The sequence below is a fragment of the Eurytemora carolleeae genome, unplaced genomic scaffold (genome assembly GCF_000591075.1).
Source record: "Eurytemora carolleeae unplaced genomic scaffold, Eaff_2.0 scaffold289, whole genome shotgun sequence".
In the NCBI taxonomy this organism is placed as follows: domain Eukaryota; kingdom Metazoa; phylum Arthropoda; class Copepoda; order Calanoida; family Temoridae; genus Eurytemora; species Eurytemora carolleeae.
The window spans coordinates 79,666-107,094 of NW_019396372.1; the positions used below are offsets into that span (position 1 = coordinate 79,666).

Here is a 27,429-nt window from a genome sequence, read left to right on the forward strand (position 1 = left end):
ATGTTTAACTTGTCAAAGATATTCCAATATTCTTGTAAACTTGAGTTTAACGATATACACTATACAGTACAATTACAGGGTGTGTCAATAAACATGACAATTCAAAGACACCTAATCTGAAAAATTAAACGTGTCTAACATGTTTCAGTCCTTATTCAAACATTTTCATTTAGAACTAAGGCTAAGGAGGATATTTAACATGTTTCACAAAATCCAACACCAACTTAGCATTGTATGGGTTTATTATTAATAGTCTTGTTGGACTAAATCAGCAAACCAAAATGCAACAAGAAACTGCACAAATCTTTTGTGAAACTACGATTTTTCTTTCTACAGTGAAACCCTTAATAACGAATACATCGAAAGAATTCATCAAATGTCGTATTCTTCACTTTCTAATAATGGAATGTTGCAGATATTTAGTTTTTTTTTAAATAAATGATTACATGGAACTCTTTAAAACTGTTCCTGCATATTCATGGCTATTTATTTATTTTCGTAAATACTGAAATTTACGAAATATAGTATAAAACTTATTGAAAAATTGTCAAGACGACATTCGATAAATTCTTCCGATGTATTCGTTATTAAGGGTTTTACTGTATCATATTCACCGTCCAGTTCCCAACCTATACGAAATAAATGCAGGGTTATTTACAAAGAATTAGAATGTAGGGATGATCGAAATCTCTTTCTTTACAATGATCAAAAAATTCAGAGTTCTGTATAATTGAAGTTATCATACAGTGAAACCCTTAATAACGAATACATCGAAAGAATTTATCAAATGTCGTCTTGACAATTTTTCAATGAGTTTTATACTATATTAGGTAAATTTCAGCATTGGGGAAAATAAATAGCCATAAATATGCGGGAACAGTTTTAAAGAGTTCCATATAATCATTTAATTAAAAAACTAAATATCTGCAACATTCCATTATCAGAAAGTGAAGAATCCGACGTTTGAAGAATTCTTTCGATGTATTCGTTATTAAGGGTTTCACTGTATCAGTAATAACAAATGACGTTGAAGATAAAATAATAATTTTACAACATCTAACCTACCTTTGTAATGGTAATTTTCTCAATGTCAAATAATTATGTTTACTTCAAACAAATGCCTAGAATCCATTTCATTTTGATGCGGATCAGCGCCCATGGATTGTGGATCCATTGGTCATGAACATTTATTTAAGATTAACTGATCTTTTAACTAATGACAAATTTTCCGCATTTATGAGATTTGTGTTTGAGATCACAAATTTGGGTTTAAAGTAGATCATGGTTGACATTTTGCAAAATTTTGCGGATCCAGATCTAGGAAGCCAAAATGTACGAATCTGGATCATAAGCAATGCTTTATAAACCATTTTCTGTTTCATATTTCAAATTTCAAAAACGTCAGAAAAGTTTTTGCAAATCGGTCAATATTGAAGATAAGCATCCAATAAAAAGTGCATTCAAGCCATTCATCCAGTTGGTTTTTAAAATTCGCAATTATCATTTGGCCAACAAAGTCAATATGTATTAGAGAAGTAACATCAAGCGAGGGGAGGAAGGCTAACCATAACAATTTATAGTCCGAGCCACATTCTCCTCATTTTCTCGTCCGAGCCACATTCTCCTCATTTTCTCGTCCGAGCCACCTCAAAATCCTAGTCCTTCCACTAATATCTTTTTTAAATGTCCAAGCCTTGCAGATAAAAATATTTGTTGAAAATCTGGTCATGTTAGTGCTAAAACAATACATTAAATTTTCCCAACCAAACTTTAAATATGTAAAAAAAATAATATGCTTTGTAAAAAATGTTCTACAAAAAACAATAAACAAATGTATCAATGGGAAGGATGAGAATTTTGAGGTGTGACGGACGAGAAAATAAGGAGTATGTGGCTCAGATGAGAAAATAAGGAGTATGTGGCTCAGACGAGAAAATAAGGAGTATGTGGCTCAGACGAGAAATTGTAGTGGCTGTCCTGCCTCCACTTGACCAGCAAACTGCTGAAAGAATGAGCTGCGGTATTGCCGTAACACATTCTGAGCACTATTATGGCGACAATCTTTGCTGATATTCTGCTTCTAAAAATAAACATTTCAAATTCGGATTTTCGATAAAAATACTGTTTGAACTCATAGGGTTGTCATGAGTAAATTGTAGCCAATGATTTAAATATTTTAAATTCCACATTATTATTTACTTGGATAAATTCGTGTGACAGGCAATAATAGTGATTTGGAACTAGAAAATAAATTCCTTTATTTGCAAATATATAAAAATCAATACATTTTTTATATGGGTTGAAATGGATTGATTACAGACAATGTTCAAGCAAATCCTTTGATATTACTTTTGAATTATAAAAGTTCGGCTTTACACAGGCAGATGAGATTAAGTTTTACCCTAAATAATGTTTGACATTATTCTCTTCAATTTAAAGGTTCCAACTATTTTAGTCTAACCATGTCTTACGCCCTTACGTAGCCAGATTTTTAAGAAGATTTTTATATGTAAGGTTGTAAAAATAATATTGGAAAGAATGGGATTTCGAGATGGCTCGGACGAAAAAATGAGGAGAATGTGGCTAGGAAGCTAGAAATAGTTGTGGTTGGCCTTCCTTCCCTCATCAACCTGTATCAGAAAATAGACTTCAGTTCTGTATAAATCAGACCTGGAGCAAATCATCTCTTGTCACTTCTCCTAGTTCCAAGCTACAGGGTGATTATCAAACCCTAGTCCCGGCTACAGGGTGATTATCAAACCCTAGTTCCCGGCTACAGGGTGATTATCAAACCCTATGATTATCAAACCCTAGTTCCCGGCTACAGGGTGATTATCAAACCCTAATTCCCGGCTACAGGGTGATTATCAAACCCTAGTTCCCGGCTACAGGGTGATTATCAAACCCTAGTTCCGAGCTACAGGGTGATTATCAAACCCTAGTTCCCAGCTACAGGGTGATTATCAAACTTTGAAAAATATTTAAAGGCAATGTTCCCGTATTTTTACAGGAGCAGATCGGACATTTTGCAGTGTGCTTCAGAAAAGTATTAATGATTTACCTACACATAAAATACAGAATTGTAGAACATTATTATTTGCATTTTGACCAAAGTATAAGAACGCATGAAGTTCAGGTTTCAAAACAATGTTTATTTCGTACACACCGACCGACCAATGAAACAAAAGTTTCACTTCACATAAATTGTCTATAATAAATTGTGTCCAAATAAATAAACAGATGAACCGATTGGGCCCAAATTTGTTGTGAAAACTGACATTACCCCAGGGGAGTTTTGAAATTGAAAAATTGTGCCTGAAAAAAATGATGATTTTTCAAATGTTCATAAATCCGTCAATGTTAACAAAAAAATACATGAATTTTTAAACGCTAAAATATTTACTAGAAGCGCGCTCTTAAGGCCTGGTAAAATAAATATTATAAATAAAAAGTCCCTTTCTTTTATTTATTCATTCCTGACAAAAACCTACATTCTTGTAGATCAATTATCCCTGAGTTTGGTTTCAACTGTGGTTTCAAGATATCAATCAGATATTTGAACTCACGTCTAAAGGTTTTCATTTGATAAATGAAATCGTTATAAGATTATATATGATGGCCTATAATATTTGATTAGTAATTGTAGTTTTGTTATTTTCTGAGTGAAACCTGATTTTTTGCCGTAGGATAAGAATATGCACATTACACATTACACACGCACAAACTAACCCCCCCCCCCCACTCCTCCTCTCGACATCAATATCCTCTAGAACTATCTTTCCTTGAAGGAACTAGGTAGGAGTTATACTTTAAAGAACACTCTGCATGCAAATATGGCAATTGTCAATGCCCGATTCTGTATACCCTTTAACCATAATCTGGTAAAAAATGTGAAAGATACCGTCGTTTTTCTGGCTCGATAGTTTTTCCGTAGCTTCTTATACATGACTTGTAGGTCACTTTAACCCGTTAACTATCAATAAGCCCCTCACAATTTATGCCCTCATCTATCTTTACCCGGCCCTTCGACAAGCTATTGATTCACCATAACATCCATCAAAATCCTCTAAAAATATCTTCAACAAACTAGCTTTTAATTGCCCTCTCCTAAATTTTCAATTGCTCCTCCTAAACTTTTGATGCCGGAGACTTAAAAAATCAGTGAAGATCCTAGGAACATCAATGCCCCTGAAATATAGATGATTACACAGTCTAGTATTTTTGACAACTATGTAATGAGTGGAAATCTAGGACGCTTCGCTCCTCAAAATTTTACTAATTCTAACTTTATAGCGTCTCTTCAGACTGGGACCATAACGATTAAATAAAAAAATTAATTTGAAGTTTAAGAAAAAAAAAATATTTTATTTCATACCTATAACCTATTAGTTAAATCTAAAGGACCAAGCTCGTACATAGGACTTCAACACCAATTTGTAAACACTTCTATATAGCACCATCCTAGTCCCCCCTCTCCCCTAACAAAGGAAAACATTTTTTCCAAGAAGACAAAATGGCAGCTGAACGCGAATTTACTAAATTTTGAAGTTTTTGAAGAAACCCATGGGTACGCTGGGGTAAACATGGACTGAAAAAAGTTTTCTTTCAAATTTATATTAAAAAAAAATTTCGATGTTTTTAAAATTTCACAGGCAACGCCAGGCAATTCACCTAGATGTGTAATTAAGCTTTTTACTCTTATATATCCTAGAAACCAGAGGACGTCCTAAGGTCGTCATTGGGACGTCAATAATTACCAGTGCGACGTCATATTTTAGGTGTTGAGGATGTTTAACGCAAGGATTCTTACGTCCTCACGATCAAACTTTTGAAGTCGAAATGACGTCACTTTGGACGTCCAAATGACCAAAGTTTTAGAGGGGTTAGTAGGCTAGCTTTCTTTTCTCCCTGTTCAACCGGACTATCTGAGAGGGGTTAGTAGGCTAGCTCCCTTTTCTCCCTGTTCAACCGGACTATCTGAGATCTGTTTAGGACTGTTTGTCTTGTAGGCAAGATATGTGTTCCAGAACAGAGCAACTACATTCACCACCTGAACAAAACATTATTCTGTCGGCGTAATTTCAGGTGGACATTCATAACCGATTCACAACGGTACTCTTAAAAATCTTTGTCTGATCAATAATAAATGTGATTTCTATGTTTCACCCCCCTCTGGTTTCACTGATATAGTAAACTTGCAAAGATGTCAGAATTAAACACATTTTTAGCTGGAAAATAGAGATATTCACATTATTGATCTGATAAAGGGTACCGTTGTAAATCGGACATGTAACCCTTTAATTAGTGACATTTTTTAAAATCTTTATATTGCAATAATATCAAGGAGAAAGACATCAGGAGTTAGTTAGGGGCAGAACGGAGGGAACCAAATTTTATTATTTTTAATCCGTTCGTTAACAGATACTTAAATTTAAGTAACAAATAGGACCAAAGTAACGGTTCGTTAACAGTAACTTAAATTAAAGTAACAAATAGGACCAAAGTAACGTTAACAGTTACTTAAATTAAAGTAACAAATAGGACCAAAGTAACCGTTTGTTAACAGTAACTTAAATTAAAGTAACAAATAGGACCAAAGTAACCGTTCGTTAACAGTTACTTAAATTAAAGTAACAAATAGGACCAAAGTAACCGTTTGTTAACAGTTACTGAAATTAAAGTAACAACTAGGACCAAAGTAACCGTTTGTTTAAAATTTTGTGATGGTGATGGACCAAACCTCTGTAAAGTAAAAAAGTAGATGTTAGTTCCACATTTATTGAAAATATATTTTGGTCCGGGTTAACCCTCGTCAGTTCTTGAGATTGTTTCTGTCACAAAGATTAAAAACGAACTGTTTTCAACTAATTAATTTATTCTGTTCGAAAACGGAATTTTCCAGTAATGTTAAAAAACCCAGTCTTACTCCTTTATAATTTATAATTGGACAAAGTACGTTCCAGACTTTTAAAATATATATTCACGTTTTTGTATTTTGAATACTTAATGTTTTAGAAATAAAACTAATTTCAACAGTAAACTTTCCTGTAAAATATAAAAAATGTAGAAATATAGAAAAACTTGGCTTTTTAAAGGCATATTCAGCGCTAGATTTTTTATTCATTATTGTAAAACTTTATTTTTCGTTGATTTTCCTGTTTAAATTGGTACCAGGTACACTAAAATAGTTGGTGCGATCAGTTCAGCCGTTTTTACATTTAATGGATATAGACGTACATAAATATTATTAAAAACCATTCTTATAGTATCACAAAATCTGGAGAAATAAAAAATAAATATTTAAGGAACATGTTTTTATAGAAAATGTTTTCAGGAAAATCTACAAAAAGAATGAAGAAAATATAAAGTTTATTCTTTCGAGAAAATACAAAAATATTTTTCTGGATAAATATGAATGGAACGAATTGTTAAATGATACAACCATATGTTGCAATTAAAAGACATTTTTAATCTAAAATCGTTCAAACATGGCAATTACTTATTTCCAATATTGAAGTAAGAAAAAACAAAATGGTTGCATTTCCAAAATGTGCATGGCTACAAAAACAGTGAGTTGTAAAAATTAAAACACGTCTTGACAAAATTAACCATTATCAAAAAACTAACTCTTAAAACAAAATGTAGTCATTTTTTGAACAAAAAATAATTATGAATTTTGTAGTTAATAGAAAATATAACCGTTTCTCCTTGTTATGAAATAAAAACAGTGTATGTCAAGACGTAGTTAATTCTATCAAGTAATGAACAAATTTATAACACTAATGATATAAAGACCAAATTTATAATGTCTAAAATATATCTGAGCAAAATATATCAGTCCGAAAAAGTAATCGTTTTTATATGACAAAAACTTTAGGGTTTTGACCTAATAAAGATCTTTCAATTATGATATAATTTTTCAGTTTTTAATACTGTGTAACACAAAAAAGTGAAATGAAATTGGAAGACGATTAGACTGTTGCGGACTTTGAATAGTTTGAACATAAAAAAACAGCAATTGTGCAGTGTTTACAAAACTCATTTCACTTCATTTTCAAGCTACTGCATGCTAAGACCATCTTTTTATAAAAAATTATACATCTATGTTTGTTTGTCTAATATACATATCAAATTTCTAAATGGTCGTCTTCCTATTCTACAGTTTAATGGGTTGAGCTGTACATACCCCCTGCCCCTGGTGTAAGATGAATTATATGATTTACCTATGTAAAATCTAAACTATTACTTTAGGATAAACTACAGCATGAAAGAAGAAGGCTCAATTAGTGTGATCCACCCAAGAACTATATATGCAGGATGATTTAATAATCAAGAAGATTGTCTTTAATCATGTTAGTTTTCAACCTAAAAGAACATCAAAATGTTATTTTATTCTGAATTTAAAAACTAAGATATAATGTAAACCAGATTTTTATCGAGCATCTTAAGGGAATCTAATATTGGCACATTTTAAATTTTAATGTAAACATGTAATATTTAATTCTAAGCTTTCATGGTAAATAATGATCGTCATGTTGCAGATGATCTTGGGAGATCAAGATCAGTAAAGACTTGCTCCCTAATCCTATCTCAAGAAGTGAACCGTTAATTTAAATGACATTCAAGGTACAAAGTACAAAATAGTCATCAAAACTTTGTTCGGAGATCATATAAAGCATTAGATTCATTAATTTTAGTGCAGTTGTTGATCCAGTTGATCATCAAGAGTGATCAGTATAACCCGGAGTTCTTGAGGTTCCAAAAGAGGCTGTGGTTGTCTCACAAACACAAGCAGGTCAAGAAACAGAACTTATTGAAATGTATTCATTTTCAGAAGATAATTGATGTTGAAACGTGATTTCAACTGATTGATATTTAGATGCGGAACAGGACTGATACTCAACTTTACCAGAGCTTCCTATCTACAGTTTGATCCTTCATCTTATAGTCACCCATCTACACCTCAATCAGCTTTAACAAAGTTCTCACGGTGATCTAACGGGATCTCACGGTGATCTACAGTACACAGCTAGTCTGGAAAACCTCCTAGGTATTATTTAAATCTAACTTGAGTTAAACGTTAGATTAACAATAATTCCTATGCAGCCAGAAAGAATCTGAGGACGACTGTACGTATCGTTTCTGTACTACGTATTACTGATTCTCTTGAGGGATTGTATCTAGATCAATTCCAGTAGGTGAATACTTCTGACATTTTAATACTTATTCTTTAAAAGAATAAGATAGTTCCTGACCTGACTTTAAATTAATTCAGGAATATCCTGTTCTACATGCATTCATTCTACAGAATCAATGAAGAATTGCAGTCCACAGTGTTCACAGGACACACTTAAAAGGTTATTATCTAATAAACCTAATCTACATCAACTCTGTAATATCTACAATGAAAACCAGTTGCTTATAGTTCTTTACATTAGCAAGAGAAATTAAACTGACACACGGAAAACTAGAACCCTGATTAAAGCCCAACAGGATCAGCGTGCGACAAAACCAAACCGCCATCAAATTTAAGATTTATATTAGAAAGCTTGGGACACCATTGTATTTCGTAAAATATTCTCATGTGCCTTTTGAAACAGATGTTTTAAGCTTTTATGAAGTTCTTATATAACTCTTCAAATCCTTTTATCTGGTCGTAACATTTCACCAGAGATCACATTTTGAAATATTGGATTTTAATGTATTCTGTCAAAAAACTTTATCTGGTCACAACATTTTACCATTCATCACATTTTATAAATATATCATGCTAACTATGTTTATATTTTCAGCTTTACAGCTTGTTGATGATCAAGAAATAAACTTTAAAGACTTGATTATTTCTGTGTATGGGATGGCGTGTAAACAATACATTGGGTTAAAAATATGCAGTTCTATTGTTCCGACGCTGAACATTAAATTGAGAAAAGTGCACAATGCACAATCTATCTATTAAATCTTTATTTAAAGCAAACCTGTCAATATTCTGCCGAACCATTATCTAATTTGTTAAATTTGATTTCATTGGAAATTCAATATCAAATCCTTTGTAACTGTAAAAAAGGTAACACCAAAAAATAATTTAAAAAATACATTTATGGCTTACAACTAAATTAAGGAACGTCTAAGAGACTGAGTTTTCTAAGTTTAAATAAATGAATTTTTAGCAATGTGTTAGAACGTTGGAGAGTTCCCCATTATTCTAAAAATTGAAAAGCTCGTATTTTTTATTAGAAAACTGAAGTTGTATTTTATTTTTGGAAACTGAAGTTGTATTTTATTTTTGGAACACTGAAGTTGTATTTTATTTTGGAAAACTGAAGTTGTATTTTATTTTGGAAAACTGAAGTTGTATTTTATGTTAGAAAACTGAAGTTGTATTTTATTTTTGGAACACTGAAGTTGTATTTCATTTTTGGAACACTGAAGTTGTATTTTATTTTGGAACACTGAAGTTGTATTTTATTTTGGAAAACTGAAGTTGTATTTTATTTTGGAAAACTGAAGTTGTAATTTATTTTGGAAAACTGAAGTTGTATTTTATTTTGGAAAACTGAAGTTGTAATTTATTTTGGGAAACTGAAGTTGTATTTTATTTTGGAAAACTGAAGTTGTAATTTATTTTGTAAAACTGAAGTTGTATTTTATTTTGGAAAACTGAAGTTGTATTCTATTTTGTAAAACTGAAGTTGTATTTTATTTTGTAAAACTGAAGTTGTATTTTATTTTGTAAAACTGAAGTTGTATTAGATTTATGCTGGAAAGCTGAATTTGTATTATATTTATGTTGGAAGGCTAAAGTTTTTTATGCATCCTATTCTGGAAAATTAAAGTTTCACCACTATTCTTTGTTGGAAAGATTAAGTTTCCCAGTATTCTATGTTGGAAACCTAAAGCCCCCCTGTCTCCCAGTATTCTATGTTGGAAACCTATAAAGTCTCCCTGTCTCCCAGTATTCTAGGTTGGAAACCTAAAGTCTCCCTGTCTCCCAGTATTCTGGGTTGGAAGACTAAAGATTTCTTGTCTTCTATGTTATAAACAAGTTCATACTATATATTACCATACTTGTTTAAAAACCTGTACAGTTTACTCGTGTTCTAATCTAACGACAAAAATTTACCAGTATTCTATGCTGGAAGGGAACAAAGTAGAAATTAGCCAGCTGAGTTGCCGGCCATATCTTCCAATTAGTCAGCAATATATCAGTATAGTCTCGGCGTAGATTTGTCACAAGTTCCTAGGAAACGTATGCATTGATATCAAAATAGTTTTCTTGAAACCGAACCAACTAGTTTTCTCAGGATAAATGGGAAATAAATCAGGAAATAAATCACTGGTTTAATTTTTTAGATTTATTCATTCACTCCATGAACAAGAATTTGATGGTTTCTCTCAATATCCAAACAGGGATCAAAACTTTGAAAAATGTAGAAAAATTGACTTTCACCCAATTACTAAATTTGTTTTTACAGTATTACAGGTTAGAACACATGTTTGATCATTGCAATTACATTGCAAAGGATCTGGATCCGTTGGATACACAACATTTTGGTATCCTGGATCCTGGACCCTGGATTCAATGGGAAAAATTCCAGCCATAACCTGCTAAAAAATAACTGTCTGTTATCAAAACACAAATCTCAACTGTAAACTAATGAGCGATCATTAAAAATAACATACTCTCTGAATGGCTTATTGCATTCCAGCATAAAAATAAGCAAAAAACAGAAAATAAAAATAAGAACATTTTTCATTTGTTTATCAGAAGAAATATTTATTCCCAGGATCTGAATTATTCTACTAGGCCTTACCTGGGATGAAAGTCCATTAAGAGTTGATGCTGCGCTTACAAAAACAACAATAAAGCAGGGAGCAAATAGAGACTGATCCAAACACATTTTAGAGAACGCTCCCTTGGGGCCTGAAATCATTTAGTGCAATTGGTTACGAATATAACAAAGCTTTGTTCTTTCAGGTGGAAATGTTACTAAATAATAATAACCATAATCTCGGACAATGGCTGAAAATTAATTAACTACCCTAATTCAATAGCACATTTGAAGAGTCACAATTTACTTAACCTTGACGGTACTTCTAATTTAAAGAAAGAAAGAACAAAGATGACAATTAATCTAAGTCCATTTATGATACTAAAATGAAAATGAATTCTTTTATTTTACGGGGTTTGACGCATCATTTTGTAAAATAGTTATATGTTACTTAAGCATAGCATAGTTCGGTAAATATTGCAGTTTCTAACAAGGTTTTCCACAATGCAAATAATTCCTTTTGCAGTTCCAATATTGAAACACTAAAATAAATAATACAATAATAGAGTTCGACTTTAAATCCCTAAAATGTTCAAATGGAGGATCAAAGAAATGTAAAAGTAGGAAAATTAATAGGATCAATTTAAGTTTTATCAAGGTTGTTTCAAGAACAAGGCGGAGATCTTTTTAAAAAATGATATAATTTGGGATAAAAAACTGTCCAACCTGGGAATTTGACAATCTTCTCTAGAGTGAGATACCAGGTTCTAACACAGGGCGCTACAACACAACTACCAATCAGGAAAAATTTACCAACACGGGCCCATTCAAACTCAGACAGGGGTTTTCTAAATATAAATATTTAAAGGGAGCGTACACGGTTTTTAAAAAGAAGATGAGGATGAACTTTACTTCAAAGAGCAGTGAATTAAAAAACGAATATTTTAAATCCTGGTAAGAAGGTGACTTTATGGTTCATCTACCAATCAACGCCAACAATTTCTATATCTTAAAGAGCAAGTTTTCAAACTATAAATGGGGGTGTCGAAAGAACATGAAAGAATTATGAATTAGTAAATGGCCCTATTAAATGCAAGAAATTCTATCGTATCTTTAATGGCCCTGTCATACTCTTTCCGGCATGCTCGAATTTGAATTTATATTAAATTATGGTTTATCCGATTCCCCCCCCCCCGGAAGTTTTTTTTTTGGAAACTTTCCCTTGTCTGAAGGTTTACTGTACTTTTGCTGTATAAAACTCTAGGCTTTTAGGGTGCTTCGCGCCCATCTTCTATTTCAATTGTGAAAATGTTCTCTTAGTATACATTGTAAAACAAAATTAAAACAAGTTCGCAGATTTAAATTTTTTTGTGGAATTTCAAAATTTTCAAAAATTTAATGAAAATCAAAATTTGATGGGAGGCAAATTTTTGAAATTTTATTCACTTTTATTCTTTCATAGACCTTCCCTGGGGCCACGTGAGGTCCCACACAAAATTTGGGCCCGATCGGTTCAGCCGTTTTGACGTTTATTGGATACAAACAAACAAACAGACAGACAGACAGACAAGCTAAATTTATATATAGATAAAGAAGAATTATGTATTTGAGGATAAATTAAACCCAGTTTGTAAACCATATTTCTTATTTAAACTCTGAACGTAAAATAAATTATTACAACTTTTGAATCTACCTTTCTACCACTAGTTGAGATATCACATCTCCAGTTGCGCATAGAACACCTTAAAAAGACACAAAATTTCTTTCTTTTGATATTTTCCATAATAGAAATATAACAATAGTGTTAGTTCTACTTTAATTAAGAAGCATAAGCAATTAATATGTAATTAAAATTAAATCTTTTAAGAGCTCAAAACACGTAAAAAGAAAATTCTTCAGGTTAAAAAAAAAATTAGGATTACAATACTTAGTTAGTCTAATAATAATATCTGTAGAAAACTTATCCTACTTCTCTGAAGAAGGGGAACTTATCCTACCTGCCAGTAAGATATTGGAACCCCAGGGGAACTTATTCTACCTGTCTGTAGAATATTGGAACCCCAGGGGAACTAATCCTACCTGTCTGTAGAATATTGGAACCCCAGGGGAACTTATTCTACCTGTCTGTAGAATATTGGAACCCCAGGGGAACTTATTCTACCTGTCTGTAGAATATTGGAACCCCAGGGGAACTTATCCACGAACCTTGAGTAGGTTCTCCATATCGCCGCCATATTGGGAATATTTCCTAGATAAATTGGTAATCAAATATTGTCAGAACAATTTCTATCCAGTCTTCATTTTTATTTTGAGAGGAAATTGTTTTTAATAATTGTGATTAAAAATCAAAGGAAAAATATGTTTACAACTGATAATCTCTTGATTCTTTACTGTTTTTTAATCTTAGTTTCTAAACTTAAAATAAAAAGTTGTTATTATTATAGATGGTAGAGTTTATAAAAAACTTACGGTTTTAAGTGTTATTCTTTTCTTTTTCACATATTAATCTGAAAATACGAAGAAAAGAATAAAAAAGTAACAAAAACACAATATGAGGAGAACAAAATAATTACTTTATCCAATTTCCGCCATTGATATTGAATGAACAGAAACAGAATCAAATTATCAGATTGTTTCATTTGGAATAGGATAGGGTATATTTTAGAAAATTATTTGAAAAGATTTTTTCGGAAAAATATGACTTTAATAAAAGAATCATAAACATTAAACAGGTAAAATATGACACTATTCTCCAATACATAAGACAGGAGTTTATCTCTTTAATTAGGCTTTGTGAACATACTTTCTGAACAAGTGAAATAAATCAATTGAATTCATGTTCATAATTATTTCATAACAAATTGTAAAATTTAGACACTTGATTCACGTACAGCATGTAAATATAATTAAATAATTAATCACAGCTCACTGATTTAAAATTTATCATAAGAGATTTTTTCTTCAAAATGGACATCTCGTTTCTTGTTCAACGGTCCATTGTGATCTTCATATATTGATTGGTATTTCATTTTTTCAACCCTTGATAACAGCAATTGGCCTAAAATTATAAACGCGTTAATATATAATATATATTGAACTAAAACTTATTTCTGAAATTAACTTAACAAGTAAAATTTTTCCAAGAAACATAGTACGTACAAACTGAAAATGTATTCCATGACATTCTTTAACATAAAACATTTCTTCCATATTTGAAAAGAGAAAAATACACAAATCACAATATCGATTTTTTTCTGAAAGAAAAACTTCCAATTTGTAGGAATTAAACTTCGCTGTGAGTTATTCCGGCTTTTTTAGTATCAAACAAAGTCACGAAAACACCAAAAAATTTGTCGGCAAAAATCCTCGGTGAACCGGGTCAAAAATTATCAATATTTTAATCATTACAAAATTATCTAATTAATTAAAATGATTTAACTGCGTAACCTGAGTTTCATCGTCTTTTTACTGATGCCCGCGGCCTGACAAGTGTCCACCACATCCGTCACATTCTTGTAGGACTCGGGAGCCTCCTCCATCACAAGCTTAGGGGACGCTACTCGAACAGATATTCCCTAGATACCAGAAATACAAAATAAATCAGGGTTACATATTTCACGAAAAAAATCTACTTTCTTCTGAAAAACAAGCCCCCCCCCCTTTATTTAAATAAAAGTTGTATTTGGGTCTCCAATTTTGATTTTATTAGATTTTTATTGCATATTGCTCAATGCTTATTCTTACCTCACTGGAGAAAAAATATTTTTTTCATGAAGTAAAAAGAAAAAATTTAAATTATATACAGTTACGTTACCCTTTTCAATACTTCATGCCCAAAATCTTTTAACTACCCCTCCCCCCACCTACACCATAAACCATCTATTTCCCTCAATAAAGCCATTAGAACCCCTTTGATTAATTTCTTAAGTACTAGGGAAAAAATAAATCGACAGAGAAAGGGATTAAACTTATTTGTGGAAAAATACACATTAAATGAAACACTTGAGAAGTTATGACAAATGTGATCACCTTGCTTGCCAGTTTATCGAGCACATCTTGGAAATCCAGATTTCTTCGAGATTTTGCGCGGGAAATTGCCCGACCAGCTCCATGGCACGTGGAACCAAACGTTTCCTGACAAATATTAGAGTATATTTATTAATTGAAGCTGAGGAGGAATCCGCTATGATTCAACGGCTGAACTCGATATCCATTATCCAGTGGGCAAAATTTTGAATTAGGGCTAATTCCTTAATGCTGTCGTTGTTAACTCAGATTACAGACAAAAATCTGTTACTCTCATAGTAGTGAATCCTTAGAAAAAGTAGTGTAGGTGCCCCTTTAAAACCGCGGGTATTATATTTGAAAGGAAAAAAACCAAAACCTGGACTTTACGACAAGATTCTTTACTATGACTACAATCTCTGTTGTTAAATTGTTCGAAATTCTGATGTTCAACCATCCAAACCAGGGAGTAAGGAATAGAAGGGAGATATAACTGACGCGGTTCGCCCTACCATATGATTATGCGTGCTTTGCAGACGGGTACTCCATTTTTATAAGAAATATTCAAAATAGGTTATTGTATACGCGGTAATTGTACATCAGACAAATATTTCTTATACAAATGGATTACGTGTCTGCAAAGCATGTATAATCATATGGCATGGCGAACCGCGTCAGTTATATCTCCCTTCTATTCCTTACTCCCTGATCCAAACCGATAACCCTTGATGATGCTTAATGGTACTAACCTGCATGCCCTGTTCTGTTCCTGTAAGGACGTAGCTACATGTCCCCATTGTTCCGCCGATCAAAACAGGTTGACCGGTCAACTGGTAGTCGACAGGTATCAAAGGATGATGCGGAGGAAAGGCACGTGTTGATCCTTTCCTGTGGACCAGTAACCGCTTCCTTTTCCCGTCAACGATGTGCTCTTCCATCTTGGCGATATTGTGGCTGACATCGTATATCACGTGCATGTCCAGGTCGTCTGGTGTGAGGTTAAACATCTTGGCGAACGCTTGACGTGCTAGGAATGTCATGGAGCTACGGTTGACCCAGGCAAAGTTGGCCGCGGCAGCCATTCCACTCAGATATTCTTTTCCCTCCTAAATAAATATATTATAATGTTTAAAAAAAATATGTATCAGTAGTTAGTGGCCATTAATTTTTGATAAGGATCCGGTTTCAGATTTCTTTCTTATTAGAACTGAGACCGGATCCAAGTCCAAATGACGAGAGGAAAAATACATAATACCTTCGAGTTTATCCTAGCACAAGCCAACTGACGGTCATTAACTTCAATTTTATCTCTCTTCATCGCCTTCTCCATACTAACAAGGGCATCTGTTGCAACCTAGGATATACCAGCTTCAACTGCTTCATCAGAAATCGTACTTTCGAGTAAAGTTCTCAAGTGACTAACTATTAGAGTTGAGTTGAGTTGAGTTAAGTAAATCAAGTATAGTCACGTCGAGGTCGAGGTTGAGTTGAGTTGAGATGTACCTGATGTCCGAAGCCCCTGGATCCGCAGTGTATCATGAGAACAACCTGACCCTTGGCATCAATACCCATCTTACTCGCAGCAAACTTGTCGTAAATCTCATCTACTACCTGTATTGTTAATAATAATTAAATATATCAATAAATCAATCAATCGTTCATTCATCCTTTCATTCTATCAATCATCCAATAATTTACCAACTAATATGAAAACTTCATTGGATATACAAGAGTAATTTTCTCAGAAATAAAAACATTTTAAAACTCCTATGGACTTTCTTTATTTAGTTTCATTCAGTATTTTTTTTAAATTTTAATATCAAAATTTTGAATTTTAGGGACATATTTTAGGAAAATAAGTTTTTATGTATAGAGACAATTTCTTTTATTTGACTATAGAAGAAAGGGGTCTCATCCTTTCATCCATTATCATATCAATCATCCAGCAAATCAATCAATCAATTAGACTTTTATACTTTCTCTATCACATAGAATCTCTCCAACTTATAGGAAAACTTCATTGGATATACAGGAGTAGTTTTCACAGAAATAAAAACCTTTTAAAACTCATATCGACTTTCTTTATTTAGTTCCATTTAGTAATTTTTTCATTTTATTATCAGAATTTTGAATTTTTGGGACATATTTTAGGAAAATAAGTTTTTATGTATAGAGACAATTTCTTTTATTTGACTATAGAAGAAAGGGGTCTCATCCTTTCGTCCTTTCATTCATTCATCATATCAATCATCCAGTAAATCAATCAATCAATTAGACTTTTATACTTTCTCCATCACATAGAATCTCTCCAACTTATAGGAAAACTTCATTGGATATACAGGAGTAGTTTTCACAGAAAACTCATATCGACTTTACTTAGCTCCATTTAGTAATTTTTTTCATTTTATTTTCAGAATTTTGAATTTTTGGGACATAATTTAGGAAAATAAGTTTTTTTAAAGAGACATTTTTTTCTTTTTATTATCAGAATTCTGTATTTTTTAGGACATAATTTAGGAAAATAAGTTTTTTTTTGTAAAGAGACAATTTTTTATTTGACTTTAGAGAAAGGGGTCTTCCCTGGGATAAAAAGAATTAAATTCTTACTTGTATTTCTGCATAATGGTTTCCTGCTCCCAGAGTACCAAGCTGAGGTAAACCTCGCTTCTTAGCTCTGGTGGAAACTACTGATGGATCAGCATTCAACATTCGTCCATACTCCTCACAGTGCTCCTACACAAGAACAAAATACAATTAGTATTTAGATGATCTTAAAATATTCGAATTGACCTTTTTTAAATGTAGTTAAGTTAAGAACCAGAAGAATTAACGATGAGATTACTAAAGTATCTCAGAGAAGTAGCTGCACATAATTCATCTTTCTTTTACTCAAGCATTTTCCATTTTTCTTCTTCTTTGTACATTGTCAAGATGAATAATTTTTCCGGTCAATGCTCAAAGAAAATATATCTTCTTATATATAATAAACCTCTTTGCATATATATATATTTTTTTTGTATATATTATGTATATATTTATATTTGTATATATATGTTAGCCATTGCTAGCCAAACAGGTGGACCGTACAAACTGAAATTTTTCAAAATTCGATTTTTAAAAAAATTCCACGGGCAAAGCCGGGCATTTTAGCTAGTAAAACCTATTTTAATGATATCCATAGCAAGAACAGGGAGAGAGGGGGGGGGGGGGAATTAAAATCCAACCAAGTTGCGAATAAGCCTAGTATATGGTTAAATAAACTATAATTGAAACCATTACTCGGACTTTAATCATAACAAGATAGATCATTATTTTAAATCCCGGAACTCAGTATAATTGGAGAAATTACTCATTTATAATACTTTTTCTGTTCGAAACTAGTTAAAACTTGTATGACAAGAAACCAATAATTCACCCTTAGTTGAAACGTAGGTATTTAAAAAAAGTTGAAATTAATGGACTAATAAAAACGTTAAAAAAAGTTGAAAAACAGAGTGATTATTTTACATCCATTAAAAATGTCTCCAAAGATTCACAACGGTACATCCGGTACATAACCAAAACTTGGAAAAATATCTACTTCATCTTGTTTAGATCTAAAAAATTAGTTTTTAAAGATATAAAATATCGTCCCGTCACCTTATCTTCAGCCCAAACATATCCTTCTCTCAAGCTCCAATCCATCCCCATCTCCAGAGCTTCGTCCAGGTCCCTGAACAGTCAGAAGTCAACAGTTTGCTCGCATTAGAATACAGAGAGTAACAATAAACATGATTAAAGGAAGTGTCGTTTTAATTTCAATTGACCTTTCATTTAAAAAAGGGACCCGTTAAACCTTATCTGACAAAATAATTTTTTTCTCTCAATATTTTAACTTAGAGAAAAACATTTTGAGAATTTATTGTTTCATTTTACTTGCTTTTTTAACTTGGAGGAACTGTACAAATATTTCAAGTAACCCTCCATTTAAAGATGCCCAACAATTCCATTTAATCAATGTATTATACGAGGATAACAGAATTAAATGAGGAAGGCAAAGGTGTCCTTTTCAAAAGCAGTTACCTAGCATTTATTGATATAATACCCTTGCTACCGACCCATACAGGAATATAACAATAGTTACCTAGCATTCATTGGTATTTGGTATAATACCCTTGATACCGACCCATACAGGAATATAACAATAGTTACCTAGCATTCATTGGTATAATACCCTTGCTACCGACCCATACAGGAATATAACAACAGTTACATAGCATTTATTGATATAATACCCTTGCTACCGACCCATACAGGAATATAACAACAGTTACCTAGCATTCATTGGTATAATACCCTTGCTACCGACCCATACAGGAATATAACAACAGTTACCTAGCATTCATTGGTATGATACCCTTGCTACCGACCCATACAGGATTATAACAACAGTAACATATCATTTATTGATATAATACCCTTACTACCGACCCATACAGGAATAAAACAACAGTTACCTAGCATTCATTGGTATAATACCCTTGCTACCGACCCCTACAGGAATATGATCGAAGAGTGACTGGGCAAGCTGTTCCTTGACAGGTTGAACATCCTCCTCGAATAAATTTGTTCGAATTAATCGAACCCCACAGTTTATATCGAACCCTACTCCTCCAGGAGAAACTACAGACATCGGATCCTAAAATAATATTAGAAAAAGGTTTTATTTTAATAAAATATTCATGGTTATGTTTCATCAATACTGTTATTTGTTAAGTAAATATTAACTAGAAATAGGACCTATAAATGGACAGGGTTTGCTTAAACATTTTAAAGAAAAAATGAACTCACGTCAGGGAGTGACAGCAATTATCAAAAATGTCAAAAAAAGAAATTTCCCAAATGCCTGGGTATCTGGGAAATTTCTCAGCTACCCAGGCATTTGGGAAATTTTCCAGATACTCTGGCATTTCAGAAATTTCCAAAATCTTAAAAATATACCACCCTCAAATACCTATAGGAATTTGGGGAATTTCCTAAATGCCTGGGTATCTGGGAAATTTCCCAAATGCCTGGGTATCTGGGAAATTTCCCAAATGCCTAGGTTTTTGGGAAATTTCCCAAATGCCTATTTAAAAAAATATGTTAATGCTGTCGTGTCATGACTCACGTTCAAATCTAAACCTTATTTGTTTTGATCAACATTTGGACCAATGAGGAATCAAATTTGTGAGCTGTTTTTGTTTTTTATTTATCTCATGGTTTATTCATTTTATCATTAAAGTGCTTTTAGGATCCATTTTATTCTGATGCGGATCCGTATCCTGGATCCTCCATGGAAGATCCAGGCCCTAAACATTTCTTGTAAGATTTACTGATTTTTTAAATCAATTTTTTTTCTTCTTTTTTTCTCACTTATTTTTATGCTGAAATTTAGTGAACCCACAGATATTAGAAAGTTTTCACCTTTCTCTTATTAGTGAAAAATTTTGATTTGTGTTTTGAAGACAAATTTTATGGTTCTGATTGATATTTTTTCACTTGGATCCGCATCTAGGAAGGATCTAAGGATCCAGCGGATTCTCAACCTTAGCACTGCATTAAATTCTTGAATAAAGCTACCTCCATATCAAAAGCTGCCATATTTCCTATAGCGAACCCGTATCCAGAGTGTACATCTGGTAAACCTACAGATCTACCAACTATTCCTAAAATAATGGTTTAACTCAAGAACATTTATCATCCTCCCCGTTTTCAACATAACCATAATCAACAATTACATTTAAGGATCAAAATTTGGTTCGATTAATTTGTTTTAGAGCTTTGTGTAAAAAGTTTATTCATGAGTTGATAAACTTTATGAGGGTGGGGAATCGCAGTCGGTCAATAGGAGCATAAAGCTGCTAAAAAATCACGTCCGGGTAGATCCGAAGTATCGTAGGACAATCATCATTTCTACTTAACTCTTCTAAATAAATTTCCCCTTTCTACCTGGGAGAGCAGCTACATTAGCGATCTGTTTTACTCCGGGTAGAAATCCTCCAATCATCCCTGGTCGGCAGGAATTACGCAGCTCTTCAAACATTAGTTTCTCCAGGTGAGAGTTCACGTAGAATACACCCTAAACGGATTTAATCTTTAAATTCTGCTAAGTTCCTAGGATTTTTATGAGTAGAACGCAGAGTACCCCCCATAGAATGACACTTAAGAGACGACAGTATTAAATTTACTAAGGTTTTGATTCTTTCCCTTCAACTGCCAGAAGGTTGACTCCCTCACCCAAATAATCATTTGAATGAAGCAACGACATCGTCTTAAGTCTTAACCTATCCTAAATTCAACTCCTCTACTCCAATACTTGTTTCAAATACTCTACTCCTATCCTTGGTTCAGCTCCTCCCCTCCTATCCTTGGTTTAGCGTATCTTCTCATATCCTTCTATCCTTAGTTCAACTTCTCTACTCCTATTCTTGGTTCAGCTCCTCTACTTCTATTCTAGGTTCAACTTATCTATTCCTATCTTTGACTTAAAACGAAAATAAGGAAACACGTCTCCTTCCAATGATATTACTTAATAACGAACATTACCCCATTTTAGGTATGAATATAACAATTTCGGTTCGATTTTTTAAATCAACGTTTTGTCGGGACAACTTTCACCTCGACATTCATATTCGGTTGAAACCCTTTCTTTATTCTCCAGCAGTGGTCATTGATTCTCTCAATGTACTGCATTTCATCGTCGTACGATCTAACAACCATTTTAGATCTGAAAACAAGGGTGAAAAACTAGGTAATGAAAAAAATTTATTTTATCAAAATAAACTACTGGATATGAATCGGAAAAGAAAAATAAATGCGAAAATTGAATTTATGTTTACATAAATGTTTGTAATCACAGGGTTAATAAGACACCGAAAAGTAAATTTATCAAATAAAATGCAGAGGAATAATAAACTGCCGAAACATGCTGAACAGCAAAATGAACAATGAACATTGAACACTTATGATTATCAGTTGAGCACGAGAATGAATAGACATTTAATCTATTTCTTGCATGGTTGCTGGATAATCTTGGGTTTGTTGGACGCCCCCATCTGATGAGTTGGAACAGGCTTCTCATGGAAGGCCTGAATTGCAGCTTTAGGGAAGGCCTCCTCGACCCCTGAAGAACAAAAGTTCAACAATACAAGAATCTATGGTTTTTACACTTTCAACTAGCTCTAGATGTTTATAAGTTAAGCATCAAAGAACCACTAAAAATTTTGAAGTGTGAAACATTTCAGATTATTGAGTGGAGCCTTCGAAAAGCCAATTAAGCTTAAATTTGTAAGAAAGGGAGCTTAGTATATTCAAGAAACAATAACTTATCAAAGCTCAAACTGTGATCAGAATATCTAAATACAAACATAACTTCTTTTTTTTCTTGTAAGAAGGAGGACCAAAAGTTTAGAAAACATGTCAACCCTTCCGTGTAAATCCGTTCAAAGCTCAAATTACAGGAAATAATAAAATTTACCCATTTTAGCTCCAGATACAACAATATCAGCATTCTTCTCCTTCTTATCCTCTCCAAACTCCTCAATCTAGAATAAATATATCATGTTCCGTGCTTGCTTAAAAAATCTGAGTCGAAAATTTGTTGTAAAATGTGAGAAATGTTAATGTCAACAATTAATTGTTTCGAATAAAAAAAAAGAGGATTTTCATAAAATATAGTTTTTTCTTCTTCATTTTTTCTCCCTCTATAACATAAGACTTACTCCCTATCATTTAAACAAAAAAGTGTTTAACATGTTCTGTTTCTCTTAAACCTTCAACAATATCGGGGGATTTAGACCCAAACCCACGATTTGGCCCATACCTAACAGTGTTAGGAATGGGCATGATGAACAAATATTTGTTCAATTATACAATTGTTAAAATTACCTCCTATTAAGTTTACAGTAATTTTTACACAAACAAATTACAATGTTGTATTAGTATTTGAAGGTTAAGTTAGGTGGCTAAAATTTCTGGGCCGGTCGCTGCTGAAGGCCCCCCCCCCCCCCCCCCCCGCTGCCCTTCTTAGCGGTATGGCATCCCTAATTTGTCCCATTTCAAACCAAAGGACAAATACTGCTTATCACTTTTCACAGGATGGGCTACGTAGGCCTAAGTTGACCCGGCACGACATGCTGCGTTTTTACGATAGTTTTAGAGTGCCATCTCACGGCCATTTGTTGAATATAATACCCATTCAGGGGTTAGTTTTACAACTTAAAATACACATAAAAATTACCTCCTCATCAGTAGGTTTGACAGGTGATTCGGATTTATCTTCTCTCGGAGCTTTCTGGACAACCCTCATCCCTCCAACCTTGAGAGCAGGGGCATGTCCTCCCTTCAGGTCCTGAGCGTCAGTATCTCCCATCCTTAGATTTGTATAGTTCTGGAAATATAAATTTGAATCCTAGAATTCAATCTACAAAATGTTCCCACATCCTTCTGAGTTCTACGATCATCTAGAATTGAAAAAAAATATGCAAGAACGAGCTGTAATTTTCCAGAGAACAATTTTTAAACCCCCCTCATCAATTTAGTACAATAACAAAGTTAGGCATGTGGCCGCAGCGTTCGGCCCAGAAATTGTTTTAAACTAACCCAATAATCGTTTTCTAGGACAAACCCAAGGACGATTTTTAGGCCTTTAACAATCAATTTTGACAACACTTAATGTAAAAATGTATCTGTGTGAATTAGCAGTAATAGTTTCTTTCTTACACTGCAATTATAGTAACAGAATAATAAGTAATTCTGCTCATTTCTCTAGTTCCTAGTAAACGATTTTTGGACCCCACATCAATTTTGTACGAGCATCCCATATGAATCACATGTATACAATTGATCATGTGGCGGCAGCCACCGGTTCCTAGCCTGTCCCAGCCGCGGCGCTCGCGGCCCCTAGCCCACCGATCTCCAGCAGCGCTCGGTCCCCTTAGCCCGCAGTCGCAGTCCAAGCAGCATAGCTCGGCCAGAAAATGAACCCTTTTATACTACAAAACATATAATAATTTTGCTGAAAATTAGTTTGTCATGTACAAAATTGATAGGAGGGGTGGATCTAAAAATCGTATACTAGGACGGACCCAAATATGCAGTTCAGATCTAATAATGAAACTTGTTAAAGAATAATTTTGATGTTTCTAAATGCTGGCTAATTGAAACCTTTCAACAGGTCAATAATAATATAGGGTCCGTCCTAATATACGAATTTTGGACCTCCCCCCACACTCCTTTCCATTTTGTACGTGACTTAGATTTCAACTATTTTCAACTTCAACATAAAAATATTTGTTTAGTATTATCTCAAGGTTAGGTCAGCACAATTTCTGGGTAATTTCCCCCCCCCCCCCNTAATTTAGGCGTATTAAACTAAAATAATTAAAATGTCAGAAAAAAAGGAATACTTTTTTCTACAAAAAAAATAACTTTTAAGGAAATTTACAATAGAAAAAATCATACTTTTTGTCCTTGTCAGAAACATACAACATACTGTTGCTAAACTTTCATAAAAAAAAACTTTTTTAACATGCATTTTTTGTAAACTTTTATGAAGAAAAAAAAAAGTTGCTGAATAACGTATGATGTTCGTTTTGGATTAGAGTTACACATTTCAAAATACAATTATCAAAAAGCAGGCACGTAACCAGGATTTTTTCAGGGGGGGGGGGTGCAAAGATGCGCGCTGCAGGCGAAATGTTTTTTTTTTTAAAGCAATGCTTGGTTTGTTTTTTACGGTGGTCGGTGGTATATGGTTTTCTTTATTACATTGTCAATGTACGCTATAAAGACTAACCTTTTTAACAAGTCTTTTTAAGCTTTTAAGGGTTAAATTTTAGTGTCTGAAACTTTTCAGTTTACATATACAATATGCATAAAAAATAAATGAACGGTACTTTAGCTTAAGGAAAAAATTCATTATTTAAAATCAAGGCTTCTTGTCCCTCGGCCTCATCATGATATTATTAAGATGAATAAAAAATAAAATTTCTAATACTTGATCAGAAAAAAACTTTTGAGGTTACGGTTCCAAATTGGGCATTGCCATCATGGAATGAAAGGTCATTTGAAATTAAGCTTTCAGTCCCTTCAAGCAGAAGAATTTAGGTATAGACTTGAGTAAAGAAGTTCAAAGAGCAAAAAACAAGTTCCGAACAAAATCGCTGACTTCGGCTTTATTATCTAGTTTAAAAATACTTTACTCCAGTATCTATTATTTATCTTTTTCTTTGTTATATTTTTAAACAAATAAAAAATATTAAGTTTTAAGGATTTCGAGTCAATTGTTTCAATTCAATGATAGTATCTATTAAATAACTACGTTCAATGTTAAAGTTTCTAAATACATTAAGTGACAAATGTAAAAAAATTTTATTTTATTATATATTTCTATGGTATGACTAACACTTTTCAACCCACCAAATACAATTTAACAGCCATAATAAATCTAAAAAAGTACTGATAAAATAAAAATCTATAAAATTGCTTGTTTAGAAAACAATGCTTGTTTTTTACATTTTGTATATAATGCTTCTCTTTTAAATACATTAAATGATGATTATAAAATTATTTTAGAGCAAAGTTGGAAGTTTGAAAGTGCATGAAAATGATTTGAACTGTTAATTGGTTTTGTTACAAAGATTTGCAGCTAGAAACAAAATATACAGAGTGTCCCATAAACATGGGAATTAAGAGACGACACTGCTTATTGATAATGTCAAAGTGAGTATCAATATACGGTTGTAGATCTTAAGACCTTTTAACCGGGGGACTGGAATAAAGTTCGTCAATTTTGAAAGTAACTGTAAGAAAATGGAGGACCAAATTATAGAAATCTCAAGACGAGAGTTTCTATTGTTTATTTTATGTGTAATACTTTGTGTTCACAAAAAATACCGCGTGGGTCAAAGACGATGTAAAAGTTGTCACTTAATTCCCATGGTTTTTGTTGGGACACCCTGTGGAAAATATAAGGATAAAATAAAGTATTTTTCCTCCACTGGGTACAATAATCTTCCTTACTTTATCTTTATATTTTTTGAACATAAACACATGCAAAGAATACAGGATACAAGTTATCTTGTCAAAATACGAGAAACAGAAATTAGGAACGGGATACACGTATATGATGCAGGATACACAGGACAAAGAGATCAGAAACGAATAGTATTGAAGGATACAGGAAATTAAAAGAAACACGATGCAGAACACAAGAAACAAACAGAATACTTCATAAAGGACACAGAGTGAAGAAGCTTTGAGACAAGATGCAATGAGAAAATTCACACACAATGCAAGAACATTTTTAAGATGTACATTGTACAGAATGAGAGACAGAATTGTAAAAATCTTACAATTTATACCAGGCTTAAAGGGACAGTAAAGGAAAAATGAAAGGGGGTATAGTCTGAAAGCTAATCACTTTAGCTCTTGATCGCGGCCCATGAAAGTTATATCTGATGTTCATGTCTCGAGAAATTGATATTCAACTGTGTCAAATATATACGAAAATTAATATATATACAATTTTGTATAAAAGTAGTAGGTTTTAACAGATCATATTCAGCAAATAAGCAACCAATCTGAAAACAATGATATCCCAGAGAAAGCTAATTGTAAATTAGGTTTACTTTTATATTTGTTATTTCTATTTTCAATAGATTTCATTCATAATATTATTTTTACGTCCGTATTACTTGACCAGAAATTCCACCAATGGCAGTGCAGTAAAGTGGTCACGTGATACATGCGGAGACACGTGACCAGTATACTGCTCTGCCATTGGTGATAGTTCTGGTCACGTGATTTAAGTTTCAGATTTTCAAAATTTTACATATATGAATTTTCGTATAATTTTAACACAGTTGTATATCAGTTTCTCGAGACAGGAACATCAGATATAACTTTCATGGGCCGTGATCAAGAGCTAAAGTGATTAGCTTTCAGCCTATACCCCCTTACATTTTCCCTTTACTGTCCCTTTAAACATTCAAGGAATCAGGGACGCAGCTGATAAACAAATTAAAAATAGTAAAATTCAGACTTTATAAATTATAATGCACCCGTTATTGCGGATTTGAAATAAGAAGAGAAAATACTGTGGAAATCAGACACTGCAGGAAAGGAAAAAATAGAAAGAAAGTAAATACCAATATTGAGATAGTACAATACAGAGTACAATATGATTAAACAAATAACTATTATGATGTAATAGAATTAATAGAAGGAGGGATTAGGAGTGAGTACAGTTGGCGTCACAGACATGTCCCGCCTCCTTAGCAGTGTGGAGCAGTCTCTTCGCTACTTTCTGCAGATCAACCCTAGGTTTAAAATATTGATTTTGAAATAAAGTTTCTTACTCAATGATCTGAATAAATACTATAACTAAAAGTAAATAGTCAACACTGCTATCCTGATCAACACTGCTATGGTCGGCAGCTCCCAGCTTATCATGGCTTACAATTGGCCGTTTATTTCAGTATTTATAATATTTATTTCATATGAAAGAGGATCCAGGAACCCAAAGTAAATTGGGATACTTTGACATTTATTTGAAAGAAATTTGAAATTTTATTTAATTAATTTGATACTAAATAATGTAAGGTTATGACTTGAAAGTAGAATTCCCCCCCCC

The 27,429-nt window shown here is 32.9% G+C and overlaps 3 protein-coding genes and 1 long non-coding RNA gene across 4 annotated transcripts; all 4 read right to left on the reverse strand.

Annotated features, from left to right (window-relative positions):
* Positions 1–4,895: 4,895 nt before the first annotated feature.
* Positions 4,896–13,278, reverse strand: LOC111701938 (protein Mpv17). The gene is made up of 7 exons (XM_023473415.1): positions 13,239–13,278; positions 12,931–13,017; positions 12,463–12,511; positions 11,496–11,617; positions 10,812–10,921; positions 10,121–10,237; positions 4,896–5,050 (listed from the first exon to the last, which is right to left on the reverse strand). The coding sequence occupies exons 2-7, from the start codon at positions 13,001–13,003 to the stop codon at positions 4,922–4,924; spliced, it is 600 nt and encodes a 199-aa protein (XP_023329183.1). The 5' UTR covers positions 13,004–13,017; positions 13,239–13,278; the 3' UTR covers positions 4,896–4,921.
* A 158-nt stretch (positions 13,279–13,436) lies between these two features.
* LOC111701937 (tRNA-splicing ligase RtcB homolog) lies at positions 13,437–21,527 on the reverse strand. Its single transcript, XM_023473414.1, has 12 exons — positions 21,414–21,527; positions 20,745–20,874; positions 20,376–20,461; positions 19,271–19,452; positions 18,414–18,486; positions 17,382–17,507; positions 16,278–16,385; positions 16,030–16,128; positions 15,524–15,880; positions 14,799–14,903; positions 14,217–14,344; positions 13,437–13,827 (listed from the first exon to the last, which is right to left on the reverse strand). The coding sequence occupies exons 1-12, from the start codon at positions 21,513–21,515 to the stop codon at positions 13,803–13,805; spliced, it is 1,521 nt and encodes a 506-aa protein (XP_023329182.1). The 5' UTR covers positions 21,516–21,527; the 3' UTR covers positions 13,437–13,802.
* A 79-nt stretch (positions 21,528–21,606) lies between these two features.
* On the reverse strand, positions 21,607–23,210 carry LOC111701940 (death-associated protein 1). The gene is made up of 3 exons (XM_023473417.1): positions 23,035–23,210; positions 22,273–22,339; positions 21,607–21,918 (listed from the first exon to the last, which is right to left on the reverse strand). The coding sequence occupies exons 1-3, from the start codon at positions 23,164–23,166 to the stop codon at positions 21,800–21,802; spliced, it is 318 nt and encodes a 105-aa protein (XP_023329185.1). The 5' UTR covers positions 23,167–23,210; the 3' UTR covers positions 21,607–21,799.
* Positions 23,211–25,151: 1,941 nt separating this feature from the next.
* LOC111701924 (uncharacterized) lies at positions 25,152–27,154 on the reverse strand. Its single transcript, XR_002765307.1, has 2 exons — positions 26,945–27,154; positions 25,152–25,822 (listed from the first exon to the last, which is right to left on the reverse strand). It is a non-coding gene; the product is annotated as an uncharacterized LOC111701924 (long non-coding RNA).
* Between the last annotated feature and the right edge of the window lie 275 nt (positions 27,155–27,429).

Coding starts and splice junctions, on each gene's coding strand:
- LOC111701938 (XM_023473415.1), bottom strand. CDS start 13,003: ATGGCGGCGATATGGAGAACCTACTCAAGGTTCGTGGATAAGTTCCCC. Junction 11,618..12,462: donor TCTCAACTAGTGGTAGAAAG/GTAGATTCAAAA, acceptor ATTTATATTTAG/AAAACCCCTGTCTGAGTTTG. Junction 5,051..10,120: donor CCTTCCAGCATAGAATACTG/GTAAATTTTTGT, acceptor TGTTTTGTTCAG/GTGGTGAATGTAGTTGCTCT.
- LOC111701937 (XM_023473414.1), bottom strand. CDS start 21,515: ATGGTTGTTAGATCGTACGACGATGAAATGCAGTACATTGAGAGAATC. Junction 19,453..20,375: donor TGGCAGCTTTTGATATGGAG/GTAGCTTTATTC, acceptor ATATTATTTTAG/GATCCGATGTCTGTAGTTTC. Junction 18,487..19,270: donor ATTATACCAATGAATGCTAG/GTAACTGTTGTT, acceptor CTGACTGTTCAG/GGACCTGGACGAAGCTCTGG.
- LOC111701940 (XM_023473417.1), bottom strand. CDS start 23,166: ATGGGAGATACTGACGCTCAGGACCTGAAGGGAGGACATGCCCCTGCT. Junction 22,340..23,034: donor TCAAACCTACTGATGAGGAG/GTAATTTTTATG, acceptor TATTTATTCTAG/ATTGAGGAGTTTGGAGAGGA. Junction 21,919..22,272: donor TGTATCTGGAGCTAAAATGG/GTAAATTTTATT, acceptor TTTGTTCTTCAG/GGGTCGAGGAGGCCTTCCCT.